The sequence below is a fragment of the Gavialis gangeticus genome, unplaced genomic scaffold, assembly GCF_001723915.1.
Source record: "Gavialis gangeticus isolate Ggan-Ray unplaced genomic scaffold, GavGan_comp1, whole genome shotgun sequence".
NCBI classification, from domain to species: Eukaryota; Metazoa; Chordata; order Crocodylia; family Gavialidae; genus Gavialis; species Gavialis gangeticus.
The window spans coordinates 87,898,220-87,917,968 of NW_017729034.1; the positions used below are offsets into that span (position 1 = coordinate 87,898,220).

The window sequence follows — 19,749 nt, forward strand, 5'->3', positions numbered from 1 at the left end:
AAAAAGACTTTGCAGCTGCTCAAAGAGTTGGAAAGGCATATTACCAGTGAGCTCACCTAGGTATGCAGAATTCTCTTGCACAAGAAAAGCCCTTATTTGTTGATCAGTTTCCCCAGGCACTAAGAAAGGAACAAGACCCTGGGTGCAAGAGACCTTCCACCCAGTTCCTGGCTCCCAGGGCTTCTTTATGCTTTGGGGAAAGGGAGGAACTTCTAGCAGCCCAGACTGGACTGTACCTCACCTGGGAAGAGGAGAAAAGTTATCAGGGACAGTCTGTGCTACAGTATTTACAAAGCAGGAACAATATTTAATCACACTGAAATCTCTCAAATAAAACAGTCTATCTGCCTGCAGCACACCTATATTTGACTATTTAATCTCCCAAAATCTGCCCCTTCTGTGAGCAGAGGGAGACCCTGGCACACATTTACCTGGAGTGCACTAGGCTGCAGCCCCTTCCCCGCCTCCTCCAGAACCTTCTGCTGGGGTTCTGGCTGCACTGCGCCCCACGCGTCTTTATTTATGAGCTCCCCACCCATGTCTCCACCAAGTCCTAGTCAACCTTCTCCTGGCCCTAGCCAAGCTAGCAATGTATCTGACCAGGAAGGAGGACCTCTGGGGGCTGTGGGGCTGCTTTCCTGTCCGTTGTTGTTTCACGGCTCCAAGCAATTACACTGGGCAGCGTCCACTGGCTCCTTGGACTCATTCAAAGGCCAGTGGACACTGTTCAGTGTGTTCTGTTCTGTATCTCCCCTTGCAACGCTTGTTTTGAGCCAAGCCTTCACACCCGTCCCTGTTTTGCTTTTTTGTTTTGTTTTGTTTTTGTCACAAGCAATCAGTGCTATGCCCTTAGCAGCTTCCATCACTGGGGGGGGAGTGGCATATAGCTCTACTTGCTGGCTTTGGCCCACTGTCCTGAATGGTATATCAAAATTCTTTCTGGCTGGGAAGAATCCCAGGGACTGTGAGGCCGCTTTCCTGTCCTTTGTCCATTTATGTCTCCAGGCAGAGGTTTCCTGGGCAGTGTTCATAGATTCATAGATTGTAAGGCTGGAAGGGCCCTTGGAAGATCATCAGGTCCAGCCCCCTGCACCAAGCAGGAAACATAAATGGGGGTCAGGTGACTGTCTAGGCTCCACTTGAAGCTTTACAGGGTAGCTGATTGCACCACCTCTGGAGGGAGCTTATTCCACAGTCTGGACACTCTGACTGTGAAGAAGTTTTTCCTAATGCTGAGCCTGAATCAATCTTCCAGGAGTTTGAGGCCATTACTCCTGGTTTTCCCCTCAGGTTCCCTAATGAACAGTTGCTCACTGAGCACTTGATGTACTTCCCTAGTGTAGCGGTAAGCTGCTACCAGGTCCCCTCTCAGCTTTCCTTTCCTCAGGATGAAGAGTCCCAGATCCCTCAGCCTTTCGTCATATGGCTTGTCTTTTAAGGCTCTGATCATATGAGTGGCTATTCTCTGGACTCTCTCAAGCTTGTCCACATCCTCATTCAAGTGCGGTGCCCAGAACTGGATGCAGTACTCCAGCTGCAGTCTCACCAGTGCCGAGTAGAGCAGAAGAATCACCTCCTTGGTTTTGCTGGAGATGCATCAATTGATGCATGCCAGAGTATTATTTCCCCTACTGGCTGCAGCGCCGCACTGACGGCTCATGTTCATATTGTGATCTATTATTACTCTCAGGTCCCTTTCATTCATGGTGCTAGTCAGTTTGGTGCCGCCAAGCCTGTAGGTGTGTTGGGGGTTGCTCATCCTGAGGTGAAGCACTCTACATTTCTCAACGTTGAACTTCATCAGGTTCCGATCCGCCTAACTTGCAAGCCTGTCTAGGTCTGCTTGTATCTGTAGCCTATCTTCAAGCATGACCACGCTCCCCCATAACTTGGTGTTGTCCACGAACTTGGCCAGTGAGCTCTTCACCCCCACATCCAAATCGTTAATAAAGTTGTTGAAAAGTACTGGACCAAGCACCAACCCCTGCAGGACACTGGCTCCCTGGACCTGTTTGAAGGCCAATGGGCAGTGTTTGGTGTGCACTGCTCAGTGTCCATCCTTGATGCACTCATTTTTAACCTTCACTCCCATTCCCCCTCTTTTGTCTTTGATTTGTCCCACAAAATCAGCTGACACACATACAGTAACCCCTGCTATTAACAGATGTGTGTGAGGTGGCTAGCTGTTTCTCTGTGGGTCTAAGGCCCACATCCCTGATACTCATCAAGCAGGTCTGATCATTTCACTGACTGTGCATAAAACCCATTGAAAGCCACCAGCTGTTGCCAGCCTTTGACCTCAGGCAAAGCACTCTGCTGGATTACCCACTGCCATTAGTCCTAGGGCAGTTTCCCCAACCTTGACCAGATCCCAGTAGATCTTTACAGCCAGAACCAGCTTTGCATATCACTCCAGATTGCACTTTGTGGCTTTCAGCACTTAAATGCAGGGGCCTTCTCGGTCCTGCACAGGCCCAAGGAACGACCAGCCAACTGTCTCCCATGATGGTAATGGAGCATTCAGACAAGGAGCTCTCTATGGGTCAAGAGATGAGTGATACAATTCAGACTTGCATTGGCTTGTCTCATGGTGAACCCCTGCCTTTACAGACAGACAAGCCTGTGGGCCCACATGAAGATAGCTAGACTGCAGTACTAGAGAAGGACCTGGTGGTTTCTTCAAACCTTAAGCTGAATATGAGCCAACAGCATTCTCTTATTGTGAAAAAAACCAACAGCATACTGGGTTGTATCAAATAGAATGACACTTGCAAACCAAGGGAAATGATTCTTCCCTTTAATTTCTTTCCCCTTTATTTGGTACTGGTGAGACCACACCTGGACTGTCCAGTTCTGGGCTGCACATTTCAAGAAAGATGGGTGCAGATTAGAAAGACTGAGCAAGACTCTGGGGAAAGGCTGTAGAAGGCAAGTTATTTAGTCTCGAAGAGAGAATGCCGAGAGGGGATTTAATAATAGTCTCCAAATACCTGATGATCAATTCTAGACAGGACAAAGATGGGCTTTTCCCTGTGGCCACTTGGCTGGGAGTAGAAGCAATGGCCTCAAGCTGCAGCAGAGGAAATTTAGGTTGGCGATCAGGAGGAACTTGCTGACTATGCATAGGTGGCCACGCAGTGGAGCAGCACTGTTAACGCATCGAGGGAAGTCGTGGGCCAGGTCCGCTACAGAAACTATAACCCCCTTTAGTACTGGGGGCCACTAGTGGTATGTTACAAATTTCTTTGGACATATAATAATGAAAACAGAGAGAGGAGTGGAGGTGAAAGTTTCAAAACACGAGTGCCAACTGGGGACACAGAGCAGAGCACACCAGCGAGCACCTACCAACCCTCAAATGAATCCAAGGAGCCAGAGATACTCTCTTTGGAGACGGGAATGAAGTAGGGCAAGGAAAGCGTCCTGCAGTCCCCGGGGACCCTCCTGGCCACAGCCTCCTTCCTTGTCAGCCCAGCTTGGCCAGGGCCAGGAGGAGGATGACCAGGAGGTCCTGGCCCTGGTGGGGCCACAGACAAATAAATTTAATGCACCTGAATTCACCATGCACTGGGATAGGCTGCCCAGAGAGAAACTGTGGGATCTCCACCACTGGAAATTTTCAAGAGTGGGTAGGACAGGCACTTGGCTGGCATGATTTCCTTGGGGACCATCCTGCCTAGATCACCTTGTGAGATCCCTTCCAGCCCTGCTTCCCTGCGCCCTCAGACTGAGATAGCCTGCACAAGGGCCCCCTGCCTTCAGCCTGTGCTTTTCATGCGGGAGGTAACGTGGGCTTCCGTGGACCTCAAGCAGCCCCACAGGCAAGGCTGGGCTTTGCCTCGGGATGAACCGCTCTAATCCAAACCCGGCCGCATGTCTGTCCGGGCCGCAGCGAGATGGAACGTTCCCCCTAAGCTCAGTGACGGGGCCACTGAAACCCCTCGGGGGAGTGGGGCTCGTGCCTAAAGGGAGAGGGAGCACTCACCGCCAAGGACGGTACCCAGGAAGAGACATTTCTTCTTGTGGCGTTTCAAGAAGCTCCACAGCGAGCGGAGCATCCTGCCCCGCAGCGCGGCGCCACCGCCCCTCTCCCCGCCCGGACGCCGTGACGTAGAGCGTGGGGGCGTGGCCGGAAGTTCTGGTGCTTGCGGGCGGAGGGGGGGGTCCGGTCTTCCCCAGTGCCCGGGCACTTCCGGGTCCCCCCGGAAACGCCCGCCCCGCTCGCCGGGTTCCGGCAGGCCGGACATGGAGGCGGCGACGGCGGCCTGGATGGACCGAGCGCTACGCATGGTGCGGGCGGCCGGGGGGGCCCTCCCCCACCCGCCTGGAGGGCGGGGCCTGGGCCGGGTTCTGAGGGGGGGGGACACACGGGCAGCGCTGTCCCGCGTTAACTTTAACGTGAGTTAAAGGGCTGCCTGCGGGGGGCAGGGCCCTCTACCTGGCTGGAGTCCGATCCGGGTCATGCAGGGGCAGTGTGGGTCCCTTGGGCCTGATGCTGGCCCAAGGGGGCACTGGTTGGGGTGGCCATCATAGAGGACATTCCAGTTTTCTGCTACTCTGTTATCTATTGATATGTAACCTGACACCTTTATGCCCTCTGTTTTTCTCTTCAAGCAATTTGTTGAAGAGAAAAATAGCAATTGCTTTTCTTCAAGAGAAAAATAAAGGACGTAAAGGTGTCGGGTTTTGTATCAGTAGAGAACAGAGGACAACCAGACTGTCCACTGTGATGGCGACCCTAATTGTGGTGCCCCTGGGGCCTGATCCCAGCTGCGTGGAGGCACTGTAGGGATCTGTGCAACCCCCACTGGCCAGGGTCAAGCTCTGGGGGTCTCCCACCACCCCTGCTTGGCCCCCATGTGTCCTCTATCTACCATGCAGGCCTATGGCCTCTGGGAATTCCCACAGGATTGTGAGGAACCCCATGGGCCAGATGACACAGCACCAGGGGCTGGATCTGACCTGCGGGCTGGGAGTTAAGCACCACTGCCCTAGCACAAATGTGCCAGTGATGCCCTGTAATCCAAATGATTTAAACTGAAGGAACTGCTGATAAGGCCACCAGTTTGCAGGCAGGGGACAGGGCTGTTGTGCCAGTATTACACCTCTGGTTATTCTTAACACTCGCTCTGTTTTCTCCTGTGTGTTTCCATAGGCTAAAGAAGCCTTAGAAAATGGGGAAGTTCCTGTCGGCTGCCTTATGGTCTATAACAATGAGATCCTGGCAACGGGGAGGAATGAGGTGAATGAGACAAAGAATGTAAGTTACAAACAAGGGCCTGCCACTGAAGACTGCTTGTTCCCCTAACAGAGCACATGTACTGTGTACAATGGAAGTTTTGCCATTGACTTAAGTGTCATCAGGATTTAGAACAGCACATCATGTACATCTCAGACTTCTGTCTGTGTCCCACTATTTTGTGTTCCCCCCACTCTAATCTTTTATATGTTTGTGTCTCGGAGCATGGTTGTTTTAAGCACATTTGCAGTCATCTAAGTCAGGGGGTCAAGTGTATGGCCTGTAGGCTGGATCCAGCTAATGGAGCTGCTCTGTCCAGCTTGCTGGGCTACCAGCGGGCCACTGTAAGTTGTGAGGTTTGGACAGGGAGGCATGACCTGCTGCAGAATCAGGGATGCTTGGGCCTTGGGGCACATGACAGTTGGTGGCAGCTGGGGGAGAAAGAGCTGATGCAGCCCTGGTTGCCCTCTGGCTGCTTTGTCTGCTGCCACACCCATGGCCTCAGCTGCTTGGCTGCTGGTTCTGTTGCTGCCACAACGTGCCATGTGCTGGAGCCAGAGCTGCAGCATGAAATGTGTGCCAGCACCAGAATCTCCAGCTCCATAAGCAAGAGCTGCTGCTGTGTGCAGTAAGAAGGAGCTGGAGCTGCCAGTGCCACCACTGCTGCCACTTGCTCCAGAGCCACCCCATGCTCTCTTGGATCTCCAGGGCAAGAAGCCCTGCAACCTGGATCCGGCCTAGGACAAAAGGTGATTTTAACATCTCGATCTCAGGTGTTCATATGAAAAAGTAGTTAGCTATGTTTGTCTTAAATAAGGCAGAAGGGCAGGGCAGGCTGGTATCTTGAGTGGTGTCAGAGAGGCAGCAATCTACTTCTTCAGATATTATGGCAAAGTAGGCTGTCGCCTATGAAAGGTGCTGCTGTCCAAATGAGTTAGTGTCCAAGATGCCACTCTGCTTTCTGCTGTTGTTAATTTAGTTAGTGATGGTAATTTTATATGAATAATTGATATAATAATTTCTACTTGCCTGTATTTTCTTGCATACCAACCCCTTCACCCTTATCCACCCCAGATAAGACACCCTGGTTTGAGAAGGCAGAATGAAGAAAAAAAGATATTTTCCAGAGTCTTCCCTGCCACAACATAGGCTCACCCTGGCTGAATGTTCCCTGGTACATGCATCGCTTGCCCTCTCCTTCCAGGTCCAAAATTCAAGCCAGTTTAGCAGTGCTTGTGACAGCTTGAGCTTTGGAGGTAGAAAGAGAGGCTGAGTGACACTGGGCATGTCAACACATTCATTAATGTGCCTTAGATACTGCACATTTAGTTTAGTACTTGCTTAATAAAGTACTAACTAAATGTGCAGTAACTAGAGTGGCTGTGCAGTAATGCTGGCACATGGTTATTATATGATGCTTACTGTGTGTTAGCTTAAACACTGTCCAGTAGGCTGTTAGCACTACTGCATGGTGTTATTAGGCTAAAAAAGTCTTGTGTAGACATGCCCACTGAGAGCTGTACTCCGTCCTTGCTGTATGGGCCCAGGGGTAGCCATTACAGTGTCCCCATGCCTCCATTCCAGCATAGAAACCAGCTTTCTCACTAAAAACATGCACCCCAATTCTGGATGACTAATTTTTGCATGTGATATATGAGTAAATGCAGTATTAACAGACATGGGGGGAAATGTCCCAGAAGCATTTTTGAGATTTTTTTTTTCCTATGCCCTCTAGTACAAACAAATATATCATGGGTTTTTCCAAAAGTAAAGTAGGTCTTGTTCACAATTTGCAGGTGTGAGAGAGAGCAAGACCCATTCACCCAGAATTGCTAATAGTCTGTTAATTTGTTGTGGGCCTCTTTCCTTCCCCTATCTAGCATTTTCCTCTTGGGCCTGGGAGAAGTTTCCCATAAAGCACTGGTTTCAACAAACTAGCATTTTCCAACAAAAATGTTTTTGCTGAAAACTTCTTAATGAATTGTACTTGTTTAGTTATGTTAATTAATTCTACTAGGTAAAAATACTGATAACAATAGGCATTAAAAATAAAAAAGAAAGCAGATCCATACAGATATAGTGTAGCTATATACAAATACGTATAGTAAGTACAGCTTGTTTTACTAAATTCTGGTATGCAATTAAAGTAATACCCAATTTTCTTTAGACTACAATATGCTGTGGTAAAGATAATGGATTGTAATGATAGGATACTATAACTTACATGTGGATACTTACACATCATTATATTATACGGGAAACCCTTGCTCACTAATGACTGGAAAATAGATGGCAAAACATAGAAGTAGTTTACCAATTAAATAACACCACAAGGCTATTGCTTTGCAAGACATGCTTTGATAAGTATAGTTGAATTATTTACAATAATACTTTATAAGATAGTAGTTGATAATACATCATGGGTTTTTCCAAAAGTAAAGTAGGTCTTGTTTTACAAAGCCTAACTCCTGCTCTCTTTTGGGAAAACATCTCTGGGAAGCAGGCAACTAAGATTACTGGGTTTTGTATGCACATCATGGGTGTAGAGATGAGAAAAGGTCTGTTGTACTGTTTACCAGAATTATGCCAGCAGTCAAGACTTCTTTTAAACCTTCTGCTTTCAAAATGTAGATCCCATTCCAGCAGCCTTATTTGTATGGGTACCTTCTATACCCAAAGAGGGCCCACTGAAGACAGTGGGACTGTGAGGATAGATCTGATTGCAGAATTAAACCTTAATTTTACTTTAAAAGTTGATCATGCTGGTTTTTAATTCCAGAAACGATAATAAATATGTCTTTTATATCTGTTGGATGATATTTGTAAACTTTGTGTATCAGTTTTGATTTCCATCTCTAACTCATGAAAATTAAGTTTAGAACACATTAGAGGTTTCAGTTTCAGACCTATAAACATCACTGAAATTCAATCGTATTGAGTAAACCACGCCAGGTATTTAGCAAAATAAAGAACTACTATTTTTTTAATTTAAAAGGTAAGCAAAGAATACTGACACCAGTTGAAATGGTTTGGGTACTAGAAGACAGAATGTAACCACAGAAAGTGATCATCACAAAAATCAGACTGAACATCTTTAGTACTGCAGAAAGTATCAAGAAAGCTTCAAGCCAAATTTTCAGACATAAGCCTGTAAAGATAAGCTCCTTGTTCCAAGTGGCCTGATTTTTCAGAAGTCTTGAGGAATCACCATTCCCACTGTCTCCAGCAGGAGCAGTGAGTGATTTGGATCTTTCTGACTCAGGCCATTTTTGTTTAAGCTCCCAAGCTTCAGATCTTCATGGTTTAATTTTCGGAAGTGCTGGGTACCCATCACTCTCATTTAGGTCATTGAGAACTTCGGGTGTACTGTGCTTTTGAATATTTGGCTTTTGTTCTTTAATTACACCAAGCAGTCTGACAGTGTGAGTAAAGATGAACACATACCAGGAAATATGGTAAGCAGGAAAAGACCAAAATGCCTTCAGTTTCTCTCTTGGTCTTTTTATTTTCATGACATTTTCTGGCATTGGAAAACATAGGACTGGAAGGAACCTCCTGGGTCATTAAGGCTATTGTAGCGAATATAGCATGTAATTGCTTTCATAAATGTGTCAGTTTCTATTATATAATCATTTAAGTTTCTTGTCCTCTTGTCTCATATTGGGAGGCTTTTCCAGAAACGTACTCCTCTGACACTCACCAACCTTCTGATTTCCTACCTGAACTTACTCATGGCCCTTTGTTCTCGTGCCAGTGTTGGCACTTAGTTTAAACGGTTCTTTTCCTTCCCTGATATTTAGTGCCTAATGTATTTATAGAAAAGAACTGCATCGCCTCTCAGCCTTTGGTATATATATTTTTAGGTTAACCAAAACACTCTTTTCTCCAAATCATTCTATTTGTCCTTCTCTGCATCCATTCTTGTTTGAATTCATGTTTCTTGAAGATGGGTGAACAGATTGTATGCACCTATCTATCACGTACAAAAGTGAGATTAGGTGCCTATTCCACCCTGCACAAGCCCTTGAAAAACAGTTAACGCAGAAGGTGGGTGCATACTCGTCTACCTCTTGGTTGTTGCTTTTTTGTAATTTTATCTTGAGGCTAAAGTGACGGTATGTTCCAAAAATAGGTGTTAACATTTCAGGTACTAGAGCAGGGTGAACTAGGATTGCATTTAGGCACTTGCATCTACTTAGATGTCTAATTGGTGGAATGGTATCTGCTCTTTTGAGTTTTACTTCTACTTTAGATGCTGTGATTTCCATGTCCATACCCCTTTCCCATTAGCTCTTTCCTGCCTTTGCCTCCTTCCTTAATACTGAAAACTAAAACAAAGCATATAGTTTTGGACCTATACCTTAATTTTCCCTAATCACTGCACAATAGCCCCACTTTATTTTTCCTTGTTTTGTTTTTACTTACAAGTCTAAAGAAACTTTTAATGTCTTTTGTGAAGTCTAGTTTTTAAAAGTTTGAATAACCTTTGGCAGTTCCAACTTTTTCCCTATACTTTCTGGCCTCCAACATAAAACTGTCTGATGAATCCTTTTTTCTGTTCATTGCGGACTCGCTCCTAATATCCTTTCTGAAGTGGTTATTCATCCAATGAGGTATAGAATCATAGGAAAGCAGGGCTGGAAAGAACATCCTGAGGTAATCTGATCCAGCCCCCTGCTCAAAACAGGGTTATTGCTGATTAAATCGTTCCAGCCAAGTGTCTGTGTCTGTTCAACCAGCTTATGAAAATTACCAGGAATGGAGATTCCACGACCTCCCTTTTCCAGTGCTGATTCACATTCACAGTGAAGCAGTTCTTAATCTTCAACCTAAATTTCCTCTGCTACAGTTTGAGCCCATTGTTCCTACTGTGTCCTTTCCTGCCACAGAGAAGAGTCTGGTTTCAGGTGTTCACTTTTACTGGTAAGAATTTCTCTGATAGCTTCCCTGGCCCCGATTCCCAACTTCTGGGGCTTTGCAATCGCTGTCCCACTACTTAGTTGAGCAGCGGGGACAGGATTTAAAGGCCAAAGGCTAGGAACGTTGTCATGTATACTTTCCCTCTGTTCCACAGTCCAATAGCAATATACACGTAGTCTCTTTCTACTAGGTTTATCTGTAAATTGTTTTATATTTGGCTGTTTTCTGCTGGCAAAGATTGGGAAGTGGTGGGGGGGGGTTTTGTCTTACTATGTCTTTTTGGTTGCTTAGTAGGAGCATGTCTCTAGCTTCAACCCTTCAAGACTGTTAGGCTTCTCATTACTTGTATGCCTTGGGCAATATTGCTACAAAGATCTTTGCAAGATTCTCATTTTAAAAAACCTGGCAGTAGGTTCTCATGACCTTGCCAGCATTGTCTTTCCTTTGGCAGCTCTTTAGCTTGCTTGATCATTCACAGCCCTTCCTCAAACCAACTCTACTGTTCCCCCTCTGATATTACATATGGCCCTTTCTAACTAGACTTTTTTCTGGCATTGCCATCCTCAGCTATGTGGCAGTCATACTGCTCCATTGAAATGTTTTCTCCCAGAAAGGTGCTCTGTTACCACATGCAGGCTCATCCTCTCTCTTGTCTCCTGGTTCAGCCATTACAGCATACGTCTTTTGCCTGGGGCATCTTGCAAGTTCAGTATGTAATCATTAAAATGAAGTATTGTTCCTATTCTCAAATTACCAGTAATACAGTTTTATTTTATCTCAGCTCTGTTGCTCTCACTTGTTAATTCTTGTCTAAGATTTAGAATATAGCCTTTGTAGGGGAGGGATGGTATCTTTTATTTGTAAAACACTTGGCGCAATATTGGGTGCTGTATTAGTAGTCCCAAGTTATAGGCTAATGACATCACCTTCAAATAATGTATTTCTTTCCACCACGTTTTTTTGGATCTCTTACAAAGAGAATTCTTTCCCATTATTGCTGTTCATGTATTTTAAACATATGTATTAAACGAATAATAGTATGCAGGTAGTAAATAGTGATTTTCATTTATTGAGCTAATAGAAGAGTATACATGGACCTTTATGACCCAACATGAAAGTTGTTTTTTTCATGTGCACACATTAATGCTGCATAAACATTCCACAACTAGGCTTATTTCAAAATCCCTAATTACTGTGGCACAGTTTAAGGTGATGGTGTTCCTTTAATTTATGTTCAGTTGTCAGGTATGTCCAGACCATGCTTGGTGAAGAGGAAGATAAAATTGTCTATACTTGTATGCCTAATGGTCCCTTGAGCTTTAGTCTTCTGGGAAGGATTAGTAGAGTGCATTATTTGGTAGAGATTGAAAAGAGTCTCAGAGAGATTTAAATAGGTCATACAGGAAGTCAATGGGCGTAGCTAGGATCTGCACTCTGATGTCCCAGGTCTCAGTCCAGCATCTATGCCACAAACACATCATATCTCTAGACAGGGATTTAGAAAAAGAGAAAAATATTGACTGTGTTTGCCACTTTGTAATCCGCTGGTATCATAGAGCTGCAAAACATAATCCAACTATGGACCCAGTTTTTTTGTGTTGTTTTTATTGTGACATCTCAGTAACTGTAGTAGACATTATGATGAATTGTTAGGACATTACTTTATGGCAGTGCTATTTTTCTCTGCAACTCTGGTGCTTTTTCTATTCCACTTGGGTTCTTTGTGCTGTTCCTATCCTTGTGATGGCTTAGCATTTGTTTCTTAACTCCACCAGCCATTCTTCAGCCTTTATTGGCTGCAAAGAGGAATCATAGTCACGCTGATCTGTGCAATTAGCATTACCTTTCACAACAGTTCTCAAGTTTTTTCAACTCTAGGTACCCCCTGTCAGATTCAAGACCCCCCCCCCCCCCCCCCCCAAAAAAAAAAATGCCAGCTCTTAATTTTCACTTATTTCTTGACTATGGAAAAATAGCAAAGCAATTTGTATATTGCAAAGAACTTGTCAGGCCCACAGAAAGGCAGAATGGTTTGGCCGGTCTGTATTCCTCTTTGAAATCTCTGGGTTTAGCTTGTGAATCATGTGTGTGTGTCTGCATGGCTGCATATCCTCATGGCACCCTTAAAAAGGCGTGCCAGGGCACCTGATTGAGAATCACTACTCTACCCACACCTGCCATCCATCTGAGAGAGAGGTGTACTCCTGGTTTTAGAACTTTGCTTGTTCTGTCCAGGAGCAGACAAAATAAGCAGTCTGATCAAACCCATGCCTGCGTTGTGAGTTGCATGTGACTATAGTTTGAGGCTGAATGTTGCTTCTTCATCTCAGGCTGTGCCAAACTGCAAATGCACTCTTATAATGAACTCTGTTTTCCAGCTTGAACCAGGCAAAGCAGTGATCCCTTTCCAAGGAGTATTAAATTGCTTCTCTGATGGAAGTGAAAAGAATCGGACCCTTCATAGAGTAGGTGTAGGCACTCATGTTCACACAAAAGAGAACTGGTTTTTGTGGTGTGGTATTCTCAGTTCTCTTGGTTGTAAGGAAGTTTAACAACTGCAGATCAATTTATGGCAGTTTTAAAAATGTTTCTTTTGTCTCTGTGTATGCTCCCAGGCAACTCGACATGCAGAGATGGTGGCAATTGATCAGGTTCTAGATTGGTGTCATCAACACGATAAGGATCCCGATGAAGTGTTTGCACACACAGTGTTGTACGTAACTGTAGAGCCTTGCATAATGTGTGCAACTGCCCTACGCATGATGAGTATCCTTTGGGACATATTCATGTTGGTAAAATGTATGGTGGCATGTTGTTTTCAAGCAAATCATTTGGCTATGAGCCAACACATTAGAGGATAATGCTGTCAAATAAAGCTGCACAGGGGACCAGTTTGCCTGCTCAGAGAACATACCCACAGTATGCTTTTGTACTGAAGACCATATGACCAAGATGTTTTTTGACAAGGTTGGAAAAATAAATCTCAGTCCAGCATCCAGCTATGTCGTCATTGTCAGTCCCTCATTGTTGAGGATGATCACTCCCATGGGTCAAGTAAAGAGTAGTAGATAAGTCCGTTAATGGCTAAAGCCAATCCTAGAGCCACAGACTCTGGCAGATGCCACAGATAGTGGTTAAAGGGAGGGTCAAACCACTGATTTCCTGGTCTTGTTTCCTTTCCTTCTGTTTCTGTTGTTTTTCTTCCTCCAGGGTGGGACAGTTTTCCTCAAAGTAAGATGAACTGTCTCTCACAAGACATTGCCATGTAGCCCCATCCTGTGCTACTTTTTCCCAATTTGTAATGTCAGTGTCACACTTAATATTCTCCTTGAGGACGTCTTTGAAGCATTTCCTCTGGCCCATGTGTGTCCTGACCTAAGGAGTGCCAATAGTGTCACCGTTTTAAAAAAGGGAGATGTGGAAAATATAGCAAACCAGTAATATGTGGCTTCATGCACTTCTTTTTTGGGATTTCCTTCCTCTGTCCCTTCTGATGCTCTAATCAGGCTGGCCCGTGTTGTGCTCTGCAGAAAGCTGGATATGGCTCTTCAGTTATGTTACCGAAAAGGAGGTGCTGAGAATTCCTTGCCCAGCATCAAGGAATGGAGTACAGGCTGCTTCCTTCAAAGGGCAAGCCTCAGCAAGCCAAATGGAGTGCTTTGTGCCATAAGAACATTCTGCGAGACATGTTTTCTCTTTGCTTAATACCTTAACTCAGTTGCATAAATTCCACTGGTTGTATACGGTTGTCAAAATGAGAGATTTGGAGGCTGTGGCTCGGTCTTGAACATCTCCTCTGATGATTTAATAGGCACTGGGGAACCATTCCAGGTAGGCTATCCAAATATTTCCTTTCATGTATTTAATATTTCAAACAAAATAAGCAACCTAGGGCCCACAGAGCCATTAGATCAAACCTGTGGCCTTTTGTGGAGAGGGGGGGTGGGCGCTTCAGCAGATTTCCAAGCAGCTGGGGGACATAAGTTGCATTTAGTGCCGGTGGACTTTGGCTGTGCCATGCTACAGCTGGGCAGCTGAAGTTTTGGAAGTGTGGGGATTTGCCTGCACAGTGCCATGACTGGGCAGGTAGGAGATGCACCCATGCTATGGCTGGGCAGCAGGAAGAAGTGGCAATGGCAGCAGTGGCCAGACCCTACGACTAGCCTGCCTTGGGCCTAAACTTGGTCCTTCTGGCTCTCTGCCACACCAAGGTTGCCAACCATGGTTTAAAAATGGTGATGTTTACTTTTGGCAGTAGGATTTTTAAGGTGTATGGCTGTAAAAAAATTATCATCAGCAAGGCCATGTTCTGTTCAACCCAGTGTAAGGCCTTTCCTTACCAGTTGACTACCTGTCTCTCATAACTGGGAGATAGAAAAAAAGCTTATTGTGAAATAGGACTCTGAGAGGGCTTTGCACAGCCTTCTCTTGATGCATTGCTTTCCTGACATTCAGCTGGCAAGGGGTATTTAACTATCTTATATGTTCAAGTGTATAAAGGAAAAGGCTATTTCTATTGCAAGTGTTTTCCTCTTTTCTCCCATTCAATTGCAGTAGGATGAATACATACAAGTCAGCACCCTCTTATGTGGGTGGATGATCTGAAATTAGTGCTGTCATTGAAAACATCCTACTTTGTTATTTTTCCGGTTGTTCTCATTCACAGAGGGGAGGGAAAGTTACAGTACACATTTTGTGGGCAAGAATATTGTTTTTGAAGGGCAACTGAGGCCTGAAAGTTTGTTGTTAGGAATAAAAAACAGGATTATAGAGAAGAGCTTCTTGGTAGGAGCCAACTAGACAAATAGCTGTGAGTCTCTCTTGCATTCCCAGGTGTTAGTATGATTTACCTGGAGTAAGCTGGAAGCATGCTAATTAGTATGCAGTAAAGGGAATGGAGTTTGCAGAAGAGTTTTCCACATAATTTCTGTAGATTGTGAACAAATCTGAATTACCATACTAAGCCTCATGCCAATTTAAATCAAAACAGATAAATCTTCACCCTGTAATGAGGGGTTCTGATCACAGATAATTAGAGATATACTTCAGGTAAATAAAGGAGACAATACAGGTCTTTGCAATTAACCTACGCATTGGATATTATGGTGAGGTCCATGACATCTTGTTTTCATGAATCTAGTATTCTGATTTTAACAGTGCATTGCTGGCTATCGAGCTGAAGAAGCAGTGGAAATGTTAAAAACCTTCTACAGACAAGAAAATCCAAATGGTACGTTTCCTTTTTGTGCACTCATTTTAACCCTAACAATTTCTCAAAAGATTGTAGGCACTGGCATTGTCAGCATTAATATTTCATATCCTCTTTCTTCCTGTCCTTTTTCTTTCTGGAAGCACCGAAGTCAAAAGTACGGAAAAAGGAATGCAGTAAGTAAAAGCCCTCTGTTAACAGAAGACTGAAGCGCAGAAAATAATGGCCCATGGGGAAAGATTTCTTCACTGTCTTCAGTGCAGCATTTGGGAACGGCAACATTAATGAACTTCAAATCTGCTCCCGTTTTACTACTTGAATATTGTCAGTGTCTTCCATTTTATGTGTCTAGTAGGTGATATGATTTCTAAATTACCAACCTTAGTCTTTGTGAAAAATATTTGCCTTTATCGGGCAGGGAGAAGGTTTTAAGTTATAGTTCAGACTGAACGGTTTGCACCACATGGATCTTATATGGATCTACTACAGTAATGGCCTGTCTGCACAGCATGTGGATGGAATATTCTATTACGGTCCTGTCTATGGTTATAGATAGCAAGTATTTTTAGAGAATAGTTTACTTAAGCCATTTAGAAGGAAACAGCCCTATAAACATTCAACTGGACATTTACTGTACACCGTATACCTTAATTAAGAACTGTAAGAGGGTAACAAAGGGCAAACAAACAGACCTTGAAAACTGATACCAGACCAGTGTAAGAGTTCTTCATTATTTTATTCTTTTTGTCTCCTATAGATCAAACATCTCTGAAAAGTCATGTTTAGGCAGAAAGATGCATGTGAAAAACTGTATATGTCTTAATACTTAATTCATGTATATATATACATGCTGATTTGCATAAGCAAATACAAGTCTTTCATACTAGTGATTTATGTGTGAAGAATTGAAGGCTGGCATGAAAATCTCCCTTTCTGACATTCACTCCTTGATTATTAACGTATGGAAAAAATGATCCACAAGTAAATTGGACTTACTTTCAGTTGCCAAATCCTGACATCTGCATGTTTAACTGGAGATATGAAGACCAGGAAAGGAAAATAGGAGTAACAGAAAGAGAACAAAATGCATGATATTCTAACTTTTTGGACATTGGTTAGCAAAATGTCACTTGCATTTACTTTTGCTTGGCATTGCTGTAATTTGTAATCCAGAAGAGGGCCTTACTGTTCCACTAATGAATTAAAATGCAAACCTAAATTGAATCCTTGATCGCATTGTTCCTAAGTGGATATTTATCAAGTAAAAAAATTAGCTTGCAATTTAATTGATTGGAGAAAAATTGCAGAAATTTGGAAAAAAAAAAAAACCTTAAGATTTTTTTTTTAATTACAAAAGAGCAATTAAAATTCCTGGGGTGCAAAAGTTATATACAATTAAATACTGTATCTATTTGAACAAAATATGTTGAAGTGATTTTTTTTTTGTTATAAAAGATCAAATACATGGTTATATTTGTCATCGTTTTCCCCATCAGCTTGGAATTTACCTTCTTAATATAATCTTATTAGTTTATAGTTTCCTGAATGGGGGAAGGAGAATTTTTTTTTCAGTGTAATGTAATATTACAGTTCTGGACCAGGAATACCAAAATACTGTTCCTTTTTGTTCATATTCTTGATTTATTGCCATTGAATTTCATCCTTTAGTGAGTAAAGGCTACAAGGGAAATATGAAATAATCTGCTAAATAGCTGCTATGCAAACACAACCATTTAAATACCTTTGACAGTGTTGATGTGAGGAAGCAGAGGAATTTGTAATTAAGTCACTGGGACCTCAAGAGAAATGTGTTCAGTCCTTGGTTTTAAATTAAGCCTTTTTTTTTCAACTGACCATGTCATCTCTCTCCATTCCAGATCTGTAAAATGGCTGACCGTACTTTCATTCCTTACTATAGTGTCTTAAAGAGAACTCAGTTAATATTTGTGACCTGCTCACATCCTGTGATGATGTGGGAGGCATTAGCGTACATAACTAGATAATTGGAGAACAAATAAATATATTTGAAGAGCAAAATCTGATTCTGTTTCTCTTGAGAAATGCTTACTCATGGGAGAAGCAATTGCTGAAATGAATAAGACAGTTTGCTTGAATAGTTGTTCATCATAATTAAGAGCAGAAGACATTGTGGAACAAGACCACATGATGCCCTGTGGGTAAAAGGTTAGTGATACAGGGAAGGTGTTTTCTTGAAATCTTGAACTGGAACAAAAACTAGACAAGTGGGATTCTTTCACTGAACCCCTACTTAAGAGAGAGTGTTTTTTCTCTAAGCATGTGATATCAGTCCTCATGAGAAGCCCAATACATGGTGGGGTTATGTATTCCAGATAGCAGAGGAGCTGAGAGATCCTTGTCAAAGCCAGTGGGATTTTTCTGACATGTCCTTTACCTACTAAACAGGATCCTCTAGGTTATAACTAATTTGCATCAGGTGGTGACATTTCTGAGTTTCAGGACTGATTGTTGCTTTCTGTTAGTCAAAGGGAAAGGCCACAATTACAGTGCTAAAAACCTTTTCAGTGATAACCTACCTGAAATCAGTAGGGCTACTCACATGAAGGGTTATTTGCTTGAGCTTCTGGTGTCAACGTTTCTTCTTTTTTTGTGTTGTATCAAGTTTAGACTTGCTGCATTGGCTGGTCTTTTAGCCTTATGTTGGTCAATAAGTCTCAGAACTGGCTATCTTAAATACCGAGGAATCCTTGGTGAATTAGCTGAAATGGCATGAATTCCTGAGGCAGCAAAAGCTACTTTGCAATCTTATTCCTTGTTTATATGCTGTTGACAGATGTCACTCTAAACTGCTTTTAAAGGAGGGAACTTGCTGCTTGAGACTGCACATCAGCTGAACTTACATAAATATTTTGTCTGGCTACTCTTCTACCAGTTTAATGGAGCTAAACTGCCATATCTTTGTACCCAAATAGAATAGGCTTAAAACTACAACGGTTTAGCTTCTACCTAGAGCAGAATAGAGCTGACAGATGGAGCTGTTACAGCACATCAGCTGTGAAGTATTTATAATTTTAAACCATTTGATCTGTTCATCTGTCCATATCCCTAGACAGTTAAAAAAAAAATTGAGGAGCATTTTCCCCATTCTAATTTGTAAAGAATACGTTGATGGATCGACTGATAATCTATTTGTAACAGCTACCTGGCCCCTAAAATACGATGCAATACAACAATCCAACATCTTCTGCCTTTAGCACCTGACATCATATTAACTTCAATTAGGGCTACAGATGGTCAGCATCTTTGAAAAATTAACACCTAAGTCTGTCTCTGAATTGCAGGTGACCATGTTTGACATTTTTAAGCTTTAGTGTGCTCAAATAGAACAAGGAGTTTATCCATCTTCATATTTAAGAAAAACCATGAAAGTTAGTCGTATGATCATCAGGGTCAAAACTTGTTCTGTTGGGAGAGTGCAGGCCTATGTTCTAGAATATGCATTTTTACCAGATTTTTGAACACTTACACAGTTTTAAAAATACATAAATAAACATCAGATTGGGTATTTGAAGAAACCTTCAGTGTAAAATAAAAACTCAAGACTAAGTAATGTTTCTTTTCTGATTGAAAATTGTTCCTCCAATTTCCTAGAATTTTTCGAGAGCTTTACCATACAGTGGGCAAGAACAATTGACAACAGTTAACAGGACATTTCTAAAACTTTTGGAAAGTCTTCATAAGAGGCTCATTGAAAAGTTCAGCTCGATGTTAGATATTATTGAAAAGCATACAAATATTATGAATAATATTGCATGGTATGGTAGCCTCTCAAAGACACATCAGAAATAGGTGGGTAGCTGAATGAGGAGGTTGAAAAGACTGGGATACTTTACATAAGACAGACTATAATAGTGAACAAACTAATGATATAGCAAAGATAATTAATACTATTACCATTATTTATACAAAAAACTGCAATTGAAAGCCATCAAATTTCAAAAGGACAAGTTTTGTCATAAAGCTTAATTAACCCATGCAACTTACTGCAAGAAAACCTACACTGAAGACAAAAGCTTCAGGACTTAAGCTAGTAGGACAAAAAGAACAGACTATTTATATGGAAAATGAGAATATCTTCAGATGCATAGATAGTTATTTTAATAAGAGATATTAAACTTAATGTTTCAAAAATTAAGCCAACTGGACTGTACAGGACAGCAGGAGATAATTTAGTCCAACTCCCTGCTCAAGGCATTGATATCTAAACCATCCTATACAAGTGTATGCCTAACCTCTTCTTAAAACTGCACATTAGTGGTTAAGATAGGTGAAGAACAAACTTCCCGTTTGTCCAGTATGCAGGGCTGGCCCATCGTATCCTGTGGCACGTGTGGCCGTGGGG

At 42.9% G+C, this 19,749-nt stretch overlaps 2 protein-coding genes across 4 annotated transcripts in view; one reads left to right on the forward strand and one right to left on the reverse strand.

The window, feature by feature from the left end:
* Nucleotides 1-4,117, reverse strand: part of PEX3 (peroxisomal biogenesis factor 3) — a 35,634-nt gene extending 31,517 nt beyond the window's left edge. For 2 of the 3 annotated variants that reach the window (XR_002099405.1, XM_019527127.1), the window contains exon 1: nt 3,986-4,117. Coding sequence is in view for 1 of the 3 variants with exons in the window: in XM_019527127.1 (XP_019382672.1) it covers nt 3,986-4,058 (73 nt within the window). In the remaining 2 variants the exon portion in view is untranslated. Of the gene's footprint in view, nt 1-56; nt 242-3,985 lie in introns of all 3 variants that reach the window. The other variant, XM_019527128.1, reaches the window with a different exon arrangement.
* A 90-nt stretch (nt 4,118-4,207) lies between these two features.
* ADAT2 (adenosine deaminase, tRNA specific 2) lies at nt 4,208-16,790 on the forward strand. The gene is made up of 6 exons (XM_019527129.1): nt 4,208-4,290; nt 5,156-5,260; nt 12,775-12,925; nt 13,884-13,990; nt 15,317-15,389; nt 15,512-16,790. Exons 1-6 carry the CDS (start codon nt 4,246-4,248, stop codon nt 15,550-15,552), a joined length of 522 nt encoding a protein of 173 aa, XP_019382674.1. The 5' UTR covers nt 4,208-4,245; the 3' UTR covers nt 15,553-16,790.
* Nucleotides 16,791-19,749: the final 2,959 nt, after the last annotated feature.

Bases quoted from the DNA above. Each gene is read 5' to 3' on its own strand.
- ADAT2 (XM_019527129.1), top strand. From the start codon at position 4,246: ATGGAGGCGGCGACGGCGGCCTGGATGGACCGAGCGCTACGCATG. The intron at 4,291-5,155 runs GTGCGGGCGGCC...GTGTTTCCATAG, and splicing joins TGGACCGAGCGCTACGCATG to GCTAAAGAAGCCTTAGAAAA. The intron at 15,390-15,511 runs GTACGTTTCCTT...TCTTTCTGGAAG, and splicing joins CAGACAAGAAAATCCAAATG to CACCGAAGTCAAAAGTACGG.